General features: G+C 53.3%; 1 protein-coding gene across 2 annotated transcripts in view; it reads left to right on the plus strand.

The window, feature by feature from the left end:
• Positions 1-17,201, plus strand: part of GPSM1 (G protein signaling modulator 1) — a 63,408-nt gene that overhangs the window by 40,429 nt on the left and 5,778 nt on the right. For both annotated transcript variants that reach the window (XM_085076829.1, XM_085076830.1), the window contains exon 11: positions 1,765-1,944. In XM_085076829.1, coding sequence (XP_084932955.1) covers positions 1,765-1,944 — 180 coding nt within the window. The remainder of the gene's footprint in view (positions 1-1,764; positions 1,945-17,201) is intronic.

Raw genomic sequence — 17,201 nt, forward strand, 5'->3', positions numbered from 1 at the left:
CAAGGCTCCAAGGATTGCCTCTGCTCTGCCTCACTGCTGGCAATGTCAGGTCTGAGCAGATCAGCATTTCCTCTGTGTCCCCAGGGCAAGGGCTGCTCCTGCAGCAGCTGGAGGCACAGAGCCTTTCCAGCTCCAGGGATCATTTCAATCTCTCAGGAAATCCTACTGGTGCTGCTGAGGGCTCAGTCATGCCTGTTCCCAGAGGAGGTGGCCAGGCCTGCAGCCATTCTGCCTTTTTGGGATGTCTTTGGCACAAATCATTCATGTTCACCCAGTGCTTTCCAGGCACAGCTCTCCCCAGTGTCCCAGGGAGCATTTCTCCTTCACAGAACTGTCACAGAGGCAAAAAAGCTCATCCAAGCTGCAGGTGGGTGCAGACAGGCAGTGGGAAACAACCTCAGACTTGAGAAAGATTTTAGTTTCCTAAAAATCCCAGTAAGCACTGGGAAGGTCAGGCAAAAGCTCCTCCCTAAATTAGCTCTCTTTGGAAAATAAATTCCAAATGTCCTGCTGTGTTTTTATCAATTCTCCCACTGCCCCTGGGCTGTTTTGGCTCTTGCCTGCTCTCACCAGCGTGACTCCATCTCCGGGGTGTCGATGGCAGGGACAGCAGTGCCCAAGGTCAGGGGACATTGGCTGTGTGTCCTCATCAGAGCAGCACAGCCCCGAGGGCTGCCCAGGGGGCTTGGCTGATGTCTGACTGCTGTTAGTGCTGTTGGTGTCCTGCTCTGTTCTGTCAAAGCCAAACAGCACTCGATAGTTCAGGCAGGGTTATGGATTTCAGGGGTGTCATGGGGAGGATGGAGCAAGCAGGAGCTCTGCAGTTAGATGTGAGAACTCCTGTCTGCCCTGCAGTGGTCCTTGGGGGGATGTGAGTTCATCTCTCCTTGAGAGAGAGTTTTGGATGCAATTCCTCCTCCTCTGCCTCACCATGGCTCATAGGAGTTCACAGCCTGGGAGTTCCTTTGCTTTGTTCTGTGCTGGGAGGGATGAGGTGGTGAGGAGTAAATCCATGGAGTGAGCTGTGATCTCTCCAGCATCCTCTCAGTACTGTCTCACCTTCTGCCCTCTATTTCTGCCAGCCAGGCTTTGTTTCCACACTTCCAGCAGCTCCTGGCCAGTGCCTCTGCAGAGCTGTGTGTTGGGAATTCCCACCTTGGTTCTGAAGCTCCAGCACATTGCAGGATTGCTGCTCCCTGCTCTTCCTGCTCTCTCCAGCCTGTCTCTCACTCCTTCATTTGAGCTTCCCTAGTTTTATCTCCCAGCCTCTTGTTTATTCCGTTGTGTACCAGACTAAAATCTCTTTCTCACATGCTGGGTTTCACCCTGAAGGTGCTGATGTGCTGTAATTGAGTCATCTCTCCTGCCTGTCGTGCACTGAGCACTGGGAGGGCTCCAACCCAGGCATTGCAAGGCACTTTCTAGTTCTGATTTATATTCATGTGGCTGCTTTTCGAGATGTGGTCACTGGCCTGGCTGCACTGGTCCCATCAACAGCACCCAGGGAATGAATCTCTCCTTCCTTGTTCTCACTATTCCTGCCTGTAATCTCTGTCAGCTCCCTTTTCCCACACCTGGGGTGATAATCCTGTATTTCTGAAATAATTACAGAATTATTTCTGCAATTTCTGTATTGATTCCTGTATTTCTGTGTCTGTGGGAGAACTGAGCACAAACCCCACGTGTGTTTCCTGCTCTGTGGACATAAACCTGAGACAGACAAACATTGCAATTGCTGCAATGACTGTTTCTTGCTTTCCCAAGGACCAGAATGGGGACAGCCACCACGTGGGAGACCTGAAGATCTCAGGAAAAGAGTTCTTGTCGTTGCCTGCGAGAACAAAGAAATACAGAGAGCACCAATCCAGCTCGGAGAGAAAATCCCAGGGGTCAGGAGCATCCCCTCTGGATGCTGGGGAAGTCCGAGTCCAGGTGTCACAGTCGGTAGGAAGATGATTTTTTTATCTCTAGTGCTGATCTGGGAGCTCCTCATGTTTGTTTTTGCCTCATTTCCAGCCTGGTGTGGGGGTGGCAGTGAGGCCTTTTGGCTGGAAAACTGAGTCTGTTTTTAACTCTGCTCTGTTTTTTGGCTCTGGGAGCAACTGGGGGCAAATCCTTTTGCTTCTTTGAGCCTCAGCATCACTGTCCTTCTAACAGAGCAGTGGTACCAATCTCCATCACAAACTGCTTGGTGATGTTGATAACCTCTCGAGGGACAGGAGCCTGGAGCTGAATTTTGCTGAGTTCAGGTCTGTCAGGATTTTCAGGAATGCCTGGAACTGCAGAAAAACACAGCAGTTTGGGTGCTTTGTGGAGCTTGGTTTGATCAGCTCCTGGGGTTCAGGAGGAGTGGGATTGTTGCCTTCACAAACCAGAGCCTTTCCCTGATGAGCAACCAGAAGTGCTGGTTGCCTTTGCCAGATGTGGGACTGCAGATGTTCTGATCCCACTGCTGGTCAGTGTGCAGAGAGATCTCTTAGAATTCATCAGAGATGGTGGAAATCATCACCCAGGAGCTTTCCTTTGGAAGTAAAGCTCATTCCCAAGAGCAGGAGCTGGCCCTGATGCCAGTGATTTCCAGATTCCTACTCCTCTATTGGCGAGCTCTGATCAATCTGTGCTTGGCTACTTGCATGCTGCTGGGGATCCATGCCCTGGAAAGCTCCCAAAGTACCTTTTTTCTGCTTTTAACCTGCCAAATCTGCTGCTTTTGGGCCATTCCCTTCCAGTTGTGTCCATGTTTGTTGTGACGCATGGCAAACACAAATTCTGGAGATGTTTCCTGCAGCTGTGTTGGGTTTGTTGCCAGCCCTGGAAAGCAGGGGTCACACCCACCATGCAGGCACGTTCTGGCTCGTGGGAGGGGGCTTGGTTTGAACTCAGTGATCTCGAGTGAGAAGCCCCAAATCCTCAGCTTGTTGCCAGGAGAGACGAAGCGTAACGGGAAAGATCAATGATCTCATGGGTGCTTGGAAGTATTTAGGTTTTTGCTTTACACTGAGTCTCTAACACACTATCACAGCTCTGTGATCATGCAGTGATTCCAGATGGAATAAATCCAAGCCAGAAAAGATAGGCCTATTTTTTTTTTTTTTTTTTTTTTTTTTGCCTTGGCATTTAAGAAAAGCGAAATTCAATATTTTCATGCTGGGTAGGAAAGAGTCAGAGCTGCAGAGCTTGGGATGAAGCCTGGCTGTGGAGTGGGGATGCTTGAAGGTGTTTCTAGCTCTGAGTCCTTTGTTCCTCATCATGGGGAGAACCCATCCTGCTGTACCTATGTGCATGAGTGTATGGACACATCCCTTTTTTACCACAGATATTCCTGATTTTTCAGTTCTCTGGCCACTGGAGACTGAATTTTTACACCAACTAGGTTTTTTTTTCTTTTGGGTTTTTTTTTTTTTTTTTTTGGCTTCTCTGAGCTCATTCTTCATTCCCAATGGTGCTCGTGGAAATGGTCTGCTGGGAAAAAAACATTTCCTACAGCTCACCGGTGCAAACATGATCATTGAGAAGGAAAACAAAGCTCATCTGAGCCAGAGAGGAGACAGCAGCATGGGGGCACACAAGGCAATACAAAGCCAGAAAAAAATCCCCACTTCTGCCAGAAATAGCCTCGTATTTTTAACTCAGACATTCAGCCAGAGACCAAACAAAAGCCACGCTCCGTCAAGAGCTGGGAAAAGCATTCTTTAGGAGTGGAGCTGTGGATCCATGGGCTGTGCCTAAAAAAAGGGCCAGTGGGGCTTTGCCAGCCCCTGGTGACCTCTTGGCAGTGCAGTGGGGTTTGGGGAGTGGCCAGAGGGCTCTGTGGTGGCTCTGGGGGACACGGTGGGGTCATTCCAGGGGAGTTTTGCAGTGTGGGGTGCTCCCAGCTTTGCCAGCCTGACCCTGCAGCAGGGTCACACCTCAGAATGTTCAAAATCAGTTGTCCTGTGGGCTTTGCCTAGAGCAAAGCAGCCCCAGTGTGTTCTGCTGCTGTGGGGGAGTTGAGAGGCTGTGATTTGTAATCCAAAGTAGCAAACCCCACCCTGATGGAGAGAAGCTTTTCCTGGTCAGGCTGTTCAGACAGCAATCCCCCCAGATTCCTCATTTTGCAAGGAAAAAAAGTGAAAATTCTCTTCAATCTATTGGTAAACTGTGAGTTCTGTAATGAGAGGTGAAGGCTAATGGCTGACCTGACTGATTTGGCTTTTCTGGGTGTCTCTGCTACCCCATGTGTGCTGCTCTGCCATGGCAAAGGAGAGCCCAGGCTGTGTGCAGGGATGCCCAGGAAATAAACTCATCCCAGCATTCCCAGGTCCAGTGACATAACCTCTGGAGAAGTCCTGCTGTCAGCACAGTCCCTGACCTCCTTCCCAAGGGCCTCCTGCAGCCAGGCAGGTCCTGGGATGGGGAGATCCTGGCATGAGATGTCTGAATCAGAGCTCCTGGATTTGCCACCCATCATCCCCTGCCTGTTTACCTCCCTCTTCCCCATGCTGTGATGGGGTAATGCTGCCTGCCTGCCTCCCCCGGGGAGGTTACAGAGGCGTGATGATGGCTGTGAAGTTGTTTGAGCTGTGGATGGCAGGAGCTGTGCTGGTGGTTATTAGCATTGGTGATGATGCTGCTAATTACCGAGCTGCTGGGAAACTCCCCATGGGAGGAGGCGGCGGAGGGGAGGCAGGGAAAGGTGAAGTGAGCAGGGGATGGAGAGGAGGCTGTCCCTTCTGGCAGCTCTGTGGGGCCCTGAGGAGGGCTCAGCCTGTGGGGAAAAGCCATGGGGATGCTGGGATGGATGGGAGAAGCCATGGCACAGGTGCTGTGGAAGGTAGGAGAGCTTGGCAGGTCCTCCTGGGCTCAGAGCTTCCTGTGCAAGAGGCTGGTGAGGAATGTGCTGCTCCTGACCCTGCTGGGGCACAGAGGGGCTTCCTCACCCTTCCCAGGGTCCCCTGAAGTGGTGGAATTGCCCAGCCGTGGTTGGTGGTCGCTGGGAGGAGAAGGAGCAGCCCTGCCTGGTTTGGGGATGGGCAAGGACAGGGCTCTGCTCAGAGCTCAGCTGTGCAGCTCTCAGGGGAATGCTCATGCCTGGCTCTCCACAGCACTGCTGGGGTTGTTCTGGGAGGAGCTGGTGAGACTGAGACACTTCTGCTCCCATTCTGGCTCTGTTGCAGCAGAGCCCTGAGCAGAAGTGGCTGTGTTAGCTCCATCCCTGTGCCTGCAGTTGTGAGGAGCCACATCCAAGTCCCTCCAGATCCCTGCCTGGCACTCGTGCAGTGCACACCTTCTGAGTTTCCTCTCTTTTAAAGGCACATCAAAGCAGAGGTTTTGTACTACATGAAGCTGGCAGACATCAAAGGCTTGCTCATTGATTTAACCCCTCTCTCCACTGTGGTGAAGGTCAGGGCGCTCCAGCTCGGGCTTGACTTGGTAGCAGATGTGGTTTAGGGGGTTGTTAGAAGGTGACTGGAAGGATGAGATTTTTCTAACACTTCAAAAATATCAGAGCTTGTGTCCCTCAGCCTTCTCTCTGAGAGAGCACTGTGCAAAAAGGAGAAGGTCCATGGAAGAAAGGAGTTGTGTGTTCTGGAAAGGATGTCCTGGAGACCAGTTCTGGGGCTGTGTTTAAGGTCAGCACTGAGCTGAAATCTTTGAGGTCGATGGGACTGAGCCAGAGTTCAAGGGTTAAAACACTTCATTGGGTCAAAACCCACCAGCTGGAGCAAAATCCATGGAGTGAGGTGAGGATCAAACCCACTCCTCTCTAGATCTGTGCTCTGGAAATGCTCCTGATCCTCTGGATTCTCCCCTTCCCAGGGAGTGATTCCTCACTCTCCAGACCTGTCCCCACCCTGTCCTCAGCCAGGCCCATTTATAGGCAGGGAAAGAGGAGCTGTGTTTGATTGTTTTGAAGTGATGACTTGCAGGGATGGCTTGCTGATGTATTTAAACACTGAACAATTTTCAAGCACTCTGCATCGCCAAACATTCCCTGGGACAAATGTTTTTATAAGGCCTTTTTTATGATTACAGTGATAAGCAACCATAAAACAAGGGGATTTTTTGTAGGTCACACAGCCCCACCCCAGAGGCAGGTCGCCAGAGTTCTTTTGATGGTTTTCTGTCTCAGGATTTGCTGGGGGATTGTTGGGTTGCAGGATGCTCATGGTTGACCCTCTGAGGGTCACTCCTGGGGTTGGTGGCAGCGAGCAGAGCTGGAGGATCCTGCCTGTCCCTGCTGGCCCTTCTGCCCCCAAAGCATCATTTCCCTGGCTGTCATGTCTTGTTTGAGAGGAAATTGATATTTCCTCAATTCCCTCAGGAGCTGGAGCATGAGCTTTACACCAGGCAGCTTTGCTCTCTGTGATGCCTGTGCATCTTCCCTCTCTTCACCTCAGGTTGGTCCCTGCTTCATGAGTGAATCCCACAACACAAGGGCAGTGCAAATCACACCCTCTTCATCCCACAGCCTCCACGTTTGCTCAGCTGCAGGGGTGTAATTATGCCATTAGTGCTGGTCAGACTCTCTGGTGTAAACGTGCTCTGAGAGAAAGGGAGAAGCTGGAGCCAGGGAGAGAGGAAAGGCAGCTGCTGCTAAATTTAAGGCTGTTCCTATGACACCTGGAGGCTGCTGTGGTGCTGTCAGTGCTGTTGGAAGCCAGCAGGTAAACAGGGAGCTGGGGCTTGTTCTTGGAGTGCTTTATCTTCCTGCTCAGCTTGTGGGACCTTCCCAAGTGCTCGGGGCAGGAGGCTGTGCTGTTCCCTAGCTGGAGGCAGGATGTGCAGCAAAACCTGGACAGCTCGAGCCTGACAGGTATGGGGAGGCTCTGCCAGGGAGCTGGGCTGTTGGGAGAAGCAGTCAGGGATGTGGTTGTCTCCCCAGAGTCACTTTAGATTGTCTGCCCTGTCTTTCTCTCTGGATTTCTTTGTCAAGCTGTGAGTCCTTCTTCAGCTCCTGTTCTCTGGTTCAGGTGCTGCATGAGCCAGGAGGGGTGCAAGAACTGCTCCCCCAAATCTGGAGGTGCAGCTGTTCCTCTCTGGGACTTTGGTGCTGGCATGGGAGGCAGGGAAATAAATGTGGGGCTAGAAAACCTCTGCAAAAAGTGGCTGCAAGGAGAACGTGGGGGGAGGCAGCAGCATTTTCTGGCTCGCGCTGCCTCTGCTGCATTCATTGCCTCAGAGGCAAATTATCAGTTTCTTCCTTGAATATTAACAGCTGCCAGGTAATGAATTCCCCCTCTCTGTTTTATAATGGCACTAAAATTGGGATTTGCCTTGGTTTTCTCTGTAATTATCCAATGAGCCTGTGTGAGTGAGAGGGAGGCTGGGCAGAGTGTCGTGCCTGGGGGATTGAACCTGAGAATGACCCTTCCTGAGGAGCAGATCCCAGGGATTGAACCTGAGAATGACCCTTCCTGAGGAGCAGATCCCAGGGATTGAACCTGGGAATGACCCTTCCTGAGAAGGGAGGAAACTTCCATGTTCTCCCTGGGACTGAGCTGGTGTTGTCTGCGTGGGCTGCAGGGATCAGTGTCCCTGATCTCCCTGTCTTTGGGATATTTTTGCTGCTTGCACACCCTCTTTCTGTGTTTTCCCTTGTTTTCCCTCCTCCCAGGCTGAGGGCAGGCTGTGGATCAAAGCTGAGCTGTGGAAGGGAGATGGGAGGCAGGATTTGTACAAGCCTGAGCTTGTGCATCAGCCACACTCAGGGAGGAGAAGCCACGGGCTGTGCCATGTGCAGGAGGTGTCCCAGCCCTGGAGCAGACTTGTGCTGGAGGTCTGTGACCCAGGCTGGAGGTGACAAACCATGCTCTCAAAATGCATTCTGCTTCCCTTGTAACTCACTGTAACTGAGTTTGCAGTTATTGGCACTTTGAAGCCATAATTGAGGTCTGCTTTCCTCCTTGCACAACCTTTTCTCCCAGCAAACTGTCAGCCATCAAGTGGGATGAGACAGTAAAAGAGATGTTACACTCACCATTTCCTAGAAACTGTCACTTTAAAGAGAACAGCACTGGGGGAAAAAAAAGGATGAATTCAAGCCAAACCCAGAGCGATAAACCTCCAAATGTTTGATTTCTCTCAAAATGTGGAACTTTTCATTCCTTTCTCGGGTCTCTGCCGTGCCTGGGGCACTCTGTACCTTCACAGTTCTGGCCTCTGGCATTTATTAAACTTCACATGCCAGAAGAGCTTGAAAAATATCATAGCCCAGGTTCTCTTTGGATGTAAATCAGCCTAACTGGGCTTAAATCCCTGGAGCTGGGATGACACCAGATGAAAAGGGGTCCTCTGGTGACTCAGGGTTGTGTTTGATTTTTCTTGCACAACCATCCCTGAGCTGCCAGCTGGGGCTGGTGGGATCTGGCAGGGATGGATCCAGCAGATCCCTGTGCTAGGAAGGGATCATGGTCTGGCTGTGCTCACTGGGTCTACATAGAGATTCCTTTCTAGACCAATAACTTGTGTTTCTCTGTATGTAAATGATATTTCAAACAGGAAATGCATGCTAATGCTATGTTTCCTGGGTTTCATTGAAGGACAGAGCTGTGTAACCAGACCAGTTTTGTCTGAGCCTTATCTCTGATAAGCTGTTTCCAGCTGCTAGAGGCTCCCCAGAGGACACAAACCCAGCACAGCCTCGGGGCAGGTTTGGGTTTTGTCTGTTATTGCCCAGCTTCAGGGAGGACAAATCACCCCCAGAGAGCGGCCATGGGAGCATCCTGCCCAAAAAGCCACCCTGCTGCCTTCAGTGGCACCAGCAGCTCCATCCCTGGAGTTTGTGGACAGGGAGGAGAGGTCAGGGAGCCAGCAGTGGGCAGCTGGGGACAGGTTGTTCCTTAACCCACTGCTTCTGGATGGACACTGTCCCATCCAGTCCAGCCCTCCTCTGGATTTAGGATGCTCTTGGGGTGAGCAGAGGCTCTGGGGTCTCTCTGGGCTCTCCTTGCACTTGGGATGCAGGAAACTGAGGCTCCTCCATGGCTGCAGGAGAAGGATGGGAACCCATCAATCACAGGAAGGTTCAAGTGCTGTTCCTTGGAGCTCTCCTGATAAACCATATTGTGGCAGCAGGAAGGTTCCCCCTGTCCCCAAATGAGTGTGAAGGGGAGGTCAGGTGCAGGCAGCAATGGAGGTGCAGGCAGCAATTCCCAGCTGGACAGAAGGTGTCCCTGGCCAGGAGGTGTCCCTGGTAGTGGCAGTGGCTGCAGGCTGGGCACAGCCTGTGTCAGGTTAACGTGGCCTCTGCTCACACCTCACCTTCATCATCCACGTTTCCCATTAGCAGTGCTATTTTTAAGCCTCCCAAGGCAGTTAACACCAATTAATCTAAAAAAACCCAAATAATGGTTTTTCAGAGCCCCCGGCTCCTTCCCATTCCCCGTGCAGCCCCAGGAGCCCTGGCAGAGCTGAGCCCAGTGAAGAGCTCAGTGTGCAGGAGAAGCTCCCTGGGGGAGATGTGCAATTAGAGCAGAGCCCCAAACCATCCCACAGATCCAACTTTTCCATCCTGGCTGGTGCTGTCTGTGCCCCAGGGGAAGTTCCAGCTCCCTGCAGAGCTCCCTGAAGAGCAGTGGATGCAGCCCTGTCTGCAGAGCCAGCAGAGAGGAGGCACTGCCTGTTCTGGCTGCAGGAGTGCCACTCCCCTGGCACCTGCAGGAAAGTCCCAGGAGGGTTTTTTTGCCTGTATCTAAAGCCACCTGAATCCCAGTGTTCTCTGGGCACTGTCATGTGGAGCAATCCCCACATCAGGGTGTGCTTTCATCCTGCCCTGTGCAGCAGCAGGGAGCAGAGCAGGAGATGCTTTGGGCTGATAGGAGAAGCTGCTCCTGCCTTTGCAGGATTTTTGCGATGTGATTTTTGTCTTGCCTGTTTCAACTCCTCAGAGCTGGGCTGTGTCTGACCATCCCTGCAGTGGCAAACCCACAGCTACCAGCCCCAGGAACCCTCCCTGCCCCACTAGGGCCAGGATTTCGTGTTTTGTGGGGTGCCTTGCACAACGAAGCCTTGATCTCGAACGCGGCCTTCAGGCATTCCTGGGCTGTGAGTAAATAATAATTAAGATCTGGGCGTTTGCTGAGCCAGGGGTGTTTATGTGCAGGCTGGATGTGTTCTGGGAGTGCACAGCTCCACCACCAACTTCCCCCATCCCCACCACCCCTGGGGAAGGTGCTGCATCTGCTCAGCTCCTTTTTAAAACATCGCTGTGCTCAGAGCAAGTAGGTGTCTAAATAAAAGTCTGATTCAAGAAAGCAGCACAGTTTTGGCAATCCAGAGACAAGCAGGGTTTTATTTTTTTTTTTTGTGAAGCGTTTTGAAAGCAAACTGTCAGGAGGTTCCAATGTGAGGTGCAGGGAGTGCAGGGATGGGGGGAGCCTTGGATTGTCTCCATCACCAAAGAGCAGCTCACCTGCCCTGCTCTGTGGGGCTGGGAGTGGGGAAGTGGATAGAGAAAGTGCTCTAGATATTAACCTTGTGCTAATTAATCAGGAATATGGGTTATACCCTTTCAAGCAACAGAGTTATTTCAGTTTAGCAAATTAGTGCTGCTCAGCTGAGACTCCACAGCAGGGCATGGTCCTGGTTCAGCCCTCTCCAAGTACAGAGTAAATCATGTAAAGAGTTGTAGCCAAACCAGTGTGTTTTGCTGCTTGGGTGTGTTTTGGTGTGCACAGCCAGGCACCACAGCCCTGGGTGAGGGTGAGCATGGGATACACCCCAAAAACTCACTGCTTGTTGTCATCCACCTCTAACCTGAGTTGTTTCAAGCACAGTGTTGGTGTTTGAGGGATCCCCCAGGTTTTTGATGGGCCAGATTGACCTCTGCAGCCACTCCTCTTCTCCACAGACTGGAGAGACTAACCTGGAGTGATGATGCTTCTGCCTTGTGTCCTTGGTTAGTAAAACAGGTTCCAGGTGCTAAATCCAGACTGGTGTGTTTCTGTTAAATAGTGACAGGGAAACCCAGCCTGGCATGGTAAATGCTGTCAAAATCCATGTGGAAAAGTTGCTATGTTAACTACAGAGAACTGTTTGAATGCACAAAAGAGAAGCCAGAAGTAATTCCCACTGGTCTCAGCAGTGAGGGCTGGAGTGACCTGTGATTTCAGGCCAGGTTGTTGTGTAGCTGAGGAACAAGTGTAAATCCAGTGTTAATGTGGTTGTGGCACAAAGTGGCCCAATCTGGTCACGGTGTCAGTGGCTTGCAGACACTCAGATCAGCACTGCAAGCAGCAGAGGTGCCAGTAAAGCTTCAGCCAGACACCCCCGAGGCTCCCTCCAAATGCAATCAGAAATGATATTTTCCCCTGCCTGCTGAGCCTGGCTTCGAGCAGGGCACTGTCCCAACAGGTCAGCACTTACTGTATTACGGAAGGAGGGAGCGTGGGTGAGTTATTTTGATTTTGTTTGGAACAATAAAACCCGAGTTATTTGAAATCCTAACAACAGAACCAGCTTTTAGCACCGGCGTTTATAGGGATGAGTGGGCGAGTTGTTTAAAGGGGAAAAAAAAAAATCTTTGAAAACAGTCCAAGTGAGGGTGATAATTTCATGCTCCAAGGGAAGCGTGTGCACGTCCTGGGCCTGGGCAGGGTGTGGATGGGCTGGGCACAGCTCAGTGCAGGGCACACGTGTGCCCAGGGCATGCTCAGCTCCCTGAGCTCCAACCTGGCGTTGTTGTAGGTGGTGTCTCTGCAGATCACAGATGTCTCACTCATTCTCCTGTGCTGCATCCTAAACTCAGAGGGAAAATGTCATTTCCTCATGTTGTTCCAAGCGCCGACCTCGTGTGTGTGGGCTCTGCCCCTGTGTTATACCCATTTTCTGCATTTCCCCCAACACCAGCTGCAGATTTTCTCTTTCAGAGCTCTCCCAAGGCGACTTAGATCAGGGGCAGAGTACCAGTCCTGGTTCATTGCCCTGTTTCCTTTCTCTATCCATGGATCCCCTGATCTCAGCCCTAGTGGGAATGGGGCTGCAGTGCTGGTTTTGAGCTCACAGGAGCTCTGCCCTGCCCTCCTTCAACCCTTCTTTCCCTTTTCAGTCAGGACCAACTACCAAGCCAGAGGTGCTGGTCTGAGGTCCCACACAGTTTCCATCTTTCCCTGGAAATTACTGTGTGACTCCTGGAAATTAATTTAAAAAGCATGGGCAGTTCCCCAAAGCTGCATTTGTTGCTCAGGTTAAGGAAATTTCCTAGTTTTGCAGTGAAAAATGAGTATGAAGGACAAGTGTGGACAGAGAGCCGAGACTTCCAGTGGGGCTCTGTCCCCATTTTTGTCCCTTTGGTAAAGTGCTTCTCTTCCCAGTGCCCCATTTCCCTGTGAGAAATTCCCATTTCACAAATGTGAGGTGGGAACAGCTCTTTGGCTGCTGCGTGGCATTTCCATCTTCCCCTGTTTAAAACCCTGTTGCAATTAGAAATTTCCCTCTGTCGAGCAGTGGTACGTTTAAATCAGGAGATGCTTATGGCTGAGCAGCCTCGGCTCTTGCAATAAGACAAAAAAACCACACATATCTAATAATACGAGGAGCAGGAGGACTATCAGGAGCTAAAAATGGTCCTTCAGTATTTTGGTGCTTTAAATCCCAACGATCAGATTGTGTCTGCGTGTGCACAGAGCGTTCACTGCCGCGGTGCCTGTGGAGCAGAGCGTGTTTGCAGATGTAGTTTGGGAGAATCGATCCCAATCTATTTTTAAGGTAAAGTGAGTGTGGCGGGTGGGAGGTGAGGAGGTGGAAGGAAAGCTAAATATTCACGTAGCTGCACTGTGTGTTTAAGAGCATCATCTAATACCAGCAGCAGCGAGGTGAGGGAGAGACAGAGGAGCTTTCTCTGATCCCCCACACCGTGCCAGGGCACGGAGCGGCTCCGGGAGGAGGTGGCAGCGGGGCTGTCGCTTTAAGCCTCAGCTCGCACCCAGCGGGTCACTAGAGCCGGCGACGTTCTTGTTCTTCGCTTCTCTCCGCACGGATCGCGCTCGGCGCGGCTAGGAGAGCCCCGGGCTGGGCTGGGAGAGCCCCGGGCTGGGCTGGGAGAGCCTCGGGCTGGGCTAGGAGAGCCCCGGGCTGGGCTGGGAGAGCCCTGTGCTGCGGAGCATCCCGAGCCAGCAGCGCTCCTGCCCGCGGATATGTGAGAGCCGCAGCCCGGGGAAGAGCTGGCTGCTGAGGTCAGTGAGCAAAACTCGGGGTTGGTTTGTGTTCCCTTCTTGCTCTGAAATGAGAGGCTGCATCGGGAGGAGGAGGATACAGAGATACAGAGGATTCACTCAGGCCGGCGTGTGCTGTCTGCGCTCGGGGGTTTAAAGTTTTTCAGGTAGCTGCGGTGCCAACTTTTTATTTTTAATGTTTTTGCAGCTGCAGCGGTGCTGAGGCTGCTCCGGGTGTGTCGTGTGTCCCAGCAGAGCGTGCCGAGGGTGGGCGGTGGGTCCCTGAGCCCGGCTGTGCTCCCGGGGGACACACGGGGTGTCTGTCACCAGCCCTGCCTGGCGGGGGGAATGTGGCAGTGGCGCCCGAGGGTTGGCATGGAAAGGGAAGTGGTGTCCTCAGCAAAGACCGGGAGAGTTTTAGAGCTCTGCTGCCTCTCAAGCTGACGAGGAGTGGAGGCTCCAGCCGGCTGGGGACAGGGACAGCCCCACTCTGGAACCAGGGACGATTCTCCAGGCATTTCACCTCCTGGTAAAACAGGCTGTGGCTTTCAGCCAGGGATTTCCTTCCACTCCTCTCCTCTCCTCCAGCCCCCGCTTGCCTCTCTGCAAACCTCCCCCTCGGAGACTTTCTCCAGGTGAGGTGGGGAAGTTCAGTGCCTGATGGTTTTGGGCTTTGGGGTTGTGGTCATGCTAGAGGTGCAGCCCCCACTGTGAGCTCTTCGGGGTGAGGTGTGGGGTGGTGCAGGATAAAGAAAAGCTGCATCCAGGGGACTGACAGGCAGCCCTGGATAAGGTGCTCCCGGCACTGGTGGTCACCAGCAGCGCCAGCCCCGCTCCTGCCTGGAGGGTTTGAGGTCGACTGCCTTGAAAAAAGAGAGGTAAGGAGTGGTGACTGTCTGGTTCACAGGGGGAGAGGCAGATAAAGCATGGCACGTGAGCTGGGATGTGTGGGAATGGATAAATGCCAGGCTCGGGGCAGATAAGACGCCTCTCGGACAAGGGCACAGATATCCAAGGGCTCTCCACAGGGGAGAGCTCAGCCCTGGGGACTGATTGCTGCTGGGTCCTGTCCCACTGTAGGACGTGGTCAGGTCACTTCATCTCCAGGCTGTGTCCTCCTTGAAATGAGGTGGAATTGTGGTGGACACATTTAAACACCAAGGCAGCGCGCTCTGAGTGGTGGCAGTGAGAGCTGCTGTGTTATCCCTGAACCTCCTGCCATCCTCACTCATCCCTGACCTGGGCACACAGCAGAACCTTCAGGCTGCAGCTCCTGAGCTGGATCTGCTGTGCCAGACCCACCAGGGTCCATCCATCGCTGGGTCCTGCCTGCAGGTCCTGACCTGCTGTCCCTCAGAGGGCTGGACAAAGCTGGAGTGAGCAGCCTTGAGCCTTACGGCTCCATCCTGCATCGGGGCAGCTCTGCAAGAAGTGAGCCTGGAGGAGGAGGGAACCAAAGGCAGGTCAGTGCCCTGGTGAGAAAAGCTGGTCTGACAGAGGGACAAGGTTTGACCCTTTGGGTGGCTCGTGAGTGTCTTTGGTTTGGTTTGGTTTGGTTTGGTTTGGTTTGGTTTGGTTTGGTTTGGTTTGGTGGGTGAAGCTCCCTTCGAAGGGGACGTTTCACCCACGTTTGGGTGACCACGGAATCACTGAGGGACGTGCCATGACTTGGCCAGCACAGAAATACCTGCTGTGGTGCTTGGGGACCTCTGGGGCACATCTGGCAGGCTTTGGTTGGGCTCAGCAACGGTGTGGGAAGAGCTGCAGTGGGGGCAGCAGGAAGCTGTGGGAGAAGCCACCGCCGGAGCGTTGGGTTCAGGGGATCTCTGGCTGCAGGTGCTGGTGTGATGAGGGGTGCTGACAGGAGGTCTGGGCTGCTCAGGTCCCAAAGAGAGATTGGGACACCGTGCTGATCCCAGGATAGGGCTTGGCAGTGGGAATGTGCCAGAGAAATGTTCTCTGCACAGTCCCGGGTGGGCAGCAGGTCCAAGGTGGAAGCCCTGCGGGGCATTTGTGGGCTGTGGCTTCAGGTGTTGGGAGCTGGGAGTGCTTTAGTTCTTGCAATGAGCCTTTCTGCCTCTGTTTAATGGCTTTCCTGAATCTGAGTGAAAATGGCTAGGGGGGTTGAGGCACAGGAATCGGTTTTGTTTTGCCTCTCTTGGGATGCCTTCAGCCTTAGCCTCAGCTGCACATCTGGGGTGGCCAGACTGAGGGATTTCCTCAGGAGATGCTGCTCTGTGTGCTGCACCTCTGGGGCACAGCTGGGCAGCCCAGGACCTTCTCAGCCAAAATCTGTGACAGGTTTTATTTGGTGTGAGAATTTATCAGAGAGGAAAATGGGTGGTTTTGTGCTCCTCCACGGGGTTTAGTGACCTTAGCCTGGGGCTTGGGGCTCCTGAGGAGCTGCTGGTGGTCCCAGCCTGCAGGGAGAAGGGAGAGTGGCAGAGCAGGTTCCTGTTGCTCTCTGCAGCTGCTCTGTGCTGCCTTTCCAACATCTCAGCTGTGGTTTTACACATCCTGAATCCACCCAGGCAGGTTAAACAGCCTGTTCCTCCACCAGCAAGGGAATGCGTGCAAAACCCTGGATGCCTTCCAGTGGCCTGTGTAAAGAGAGAATGCTGCTCTCAGAAAATGTGGACAAAGCTCTGACCCCCATGAGTGTGACCTCCACCCTTGGGATGGTGCCATCCCTGTTCTGCTTGAGGTCAGGGAGCAGAGGCTCCACACTTGTCCTTGTCCCTGTGAGGGCAGAGGTGGGAGTGTCTGTATGTCCATGCCAAGCGTGTTGGCAGCCAAATCTGCCCCGGGGGGATCTCTGCAGTGCCAGCAGCCCCCGGGTCCCTCTGCCCAGTGCAGATGGGGTTGGTTTTACTCTTTGTAACGGTGTCTGGCTGTCACAGGAAGGTGACAGCTGGCAGAATATGGGCATTTGCAGCGCTGGATGCAGAGGACAGGGGATGACGCCAGGCAGGGACACCAGCCATGAGGTGAGAAGTGGTCTTGGGGCTGGGAACCAAAGCTGGAGCCATTGAGGGATGTGCTGTGTGTCTGTGCTGTGGCAGGGCTGTTGGTCAGCCCCATGAGGGATGCCCTGGCTCTCGGGAAGCCTCCTGACCCCGGCTGTGCCAAGCCCCGGGCCAGCACGGCTCAGGAGCAGATGGCAGCCCCAGGGTGTGATCACACCTCCATCTGCCCTCACAGCTCCTGCCTCGGGGCTGGGAGCAGCCTGGCAGGGAAGGGGCCAAGCGCTCCGTGCCGTGTCACATTTTGGGCATTTTAATTAGAGAGGTTCAGGCCTGGGGCAGGGTTTGGCTGGAGGGAGCCTGGTGCCCGCAGGTGCTGCCCTGGGGCTGCCCAAGGTCCATCCCGAGCTGGCACTGCCCTGTCAGCCCTAACGTGCCCCACGGGCACCGACCTCCTGCTCCCTACTGATTCAGAGCATCCTTTCCTCTCCTGGGCACGTTGGCAGCAGGATCCTGACACCCCGAATTGCAGGATGTCCCCAGGGGGATCTGGTCTCTCTGGACAGGGAGCACTGAGCTGGGGGCTTTGGCCAAGCGCTGCCAGGCTGCTCCTGCAAGCTGGGATTTCTCCCGTGGATCCAGGATTGCTCTGGTTTACTCCATGCAGTCGTGGAAAAGCGGGAGGGAGGCTCGATGTGAATGAGCTGGTTTCCTCCTCTACCCTGAAATTTGGGTCACACAACCCAACACAGCAGAGCTGCGAGAGATGTAGTTCATCCTCAGTTCAAGCCCAAGCCAGCTTTGATTTCCGAGGTGCAGCTGCTGGTGGCTCAGAGGGTCTGTTGGAGCTGTGGCTCCATTAGTGATCAGCACGTGGCAGGAGGTGAGAGGGGTTTTTCCCCTCCCTGAACAGCTCCCACATTGCCAATGTTCCTCTCTGGCCTGCTGCTAATTTTGACGCTGCCCTAAATAGAAGCTGAGTGCATCTCATCTGCTTCGCTTAGCATACAGGAAAATTGTTTTCCTTCATTTACCCAATCCAACTTGTGGCTTTAACCCTGTCAGCACAAGTCTCTCCCCATTGCAGAGCTCCCACAAAGGGCTT

This window comes from Lichenostomus cassidix, chromosome 17, assembly GCF_008360975.1.
Source record: "Lichenostomus cassidix isolate B80296 chromosome 17, HeHo_3.0, whole genome shotgun sequence".
Taxonomy (NCBI): domain Eukaryota; kingdom Metazoa; phylum Chordata; class Aves; order Passeriformes; family Meliphagidae; genus Lichenostomus; species Lichenostomus cassidix.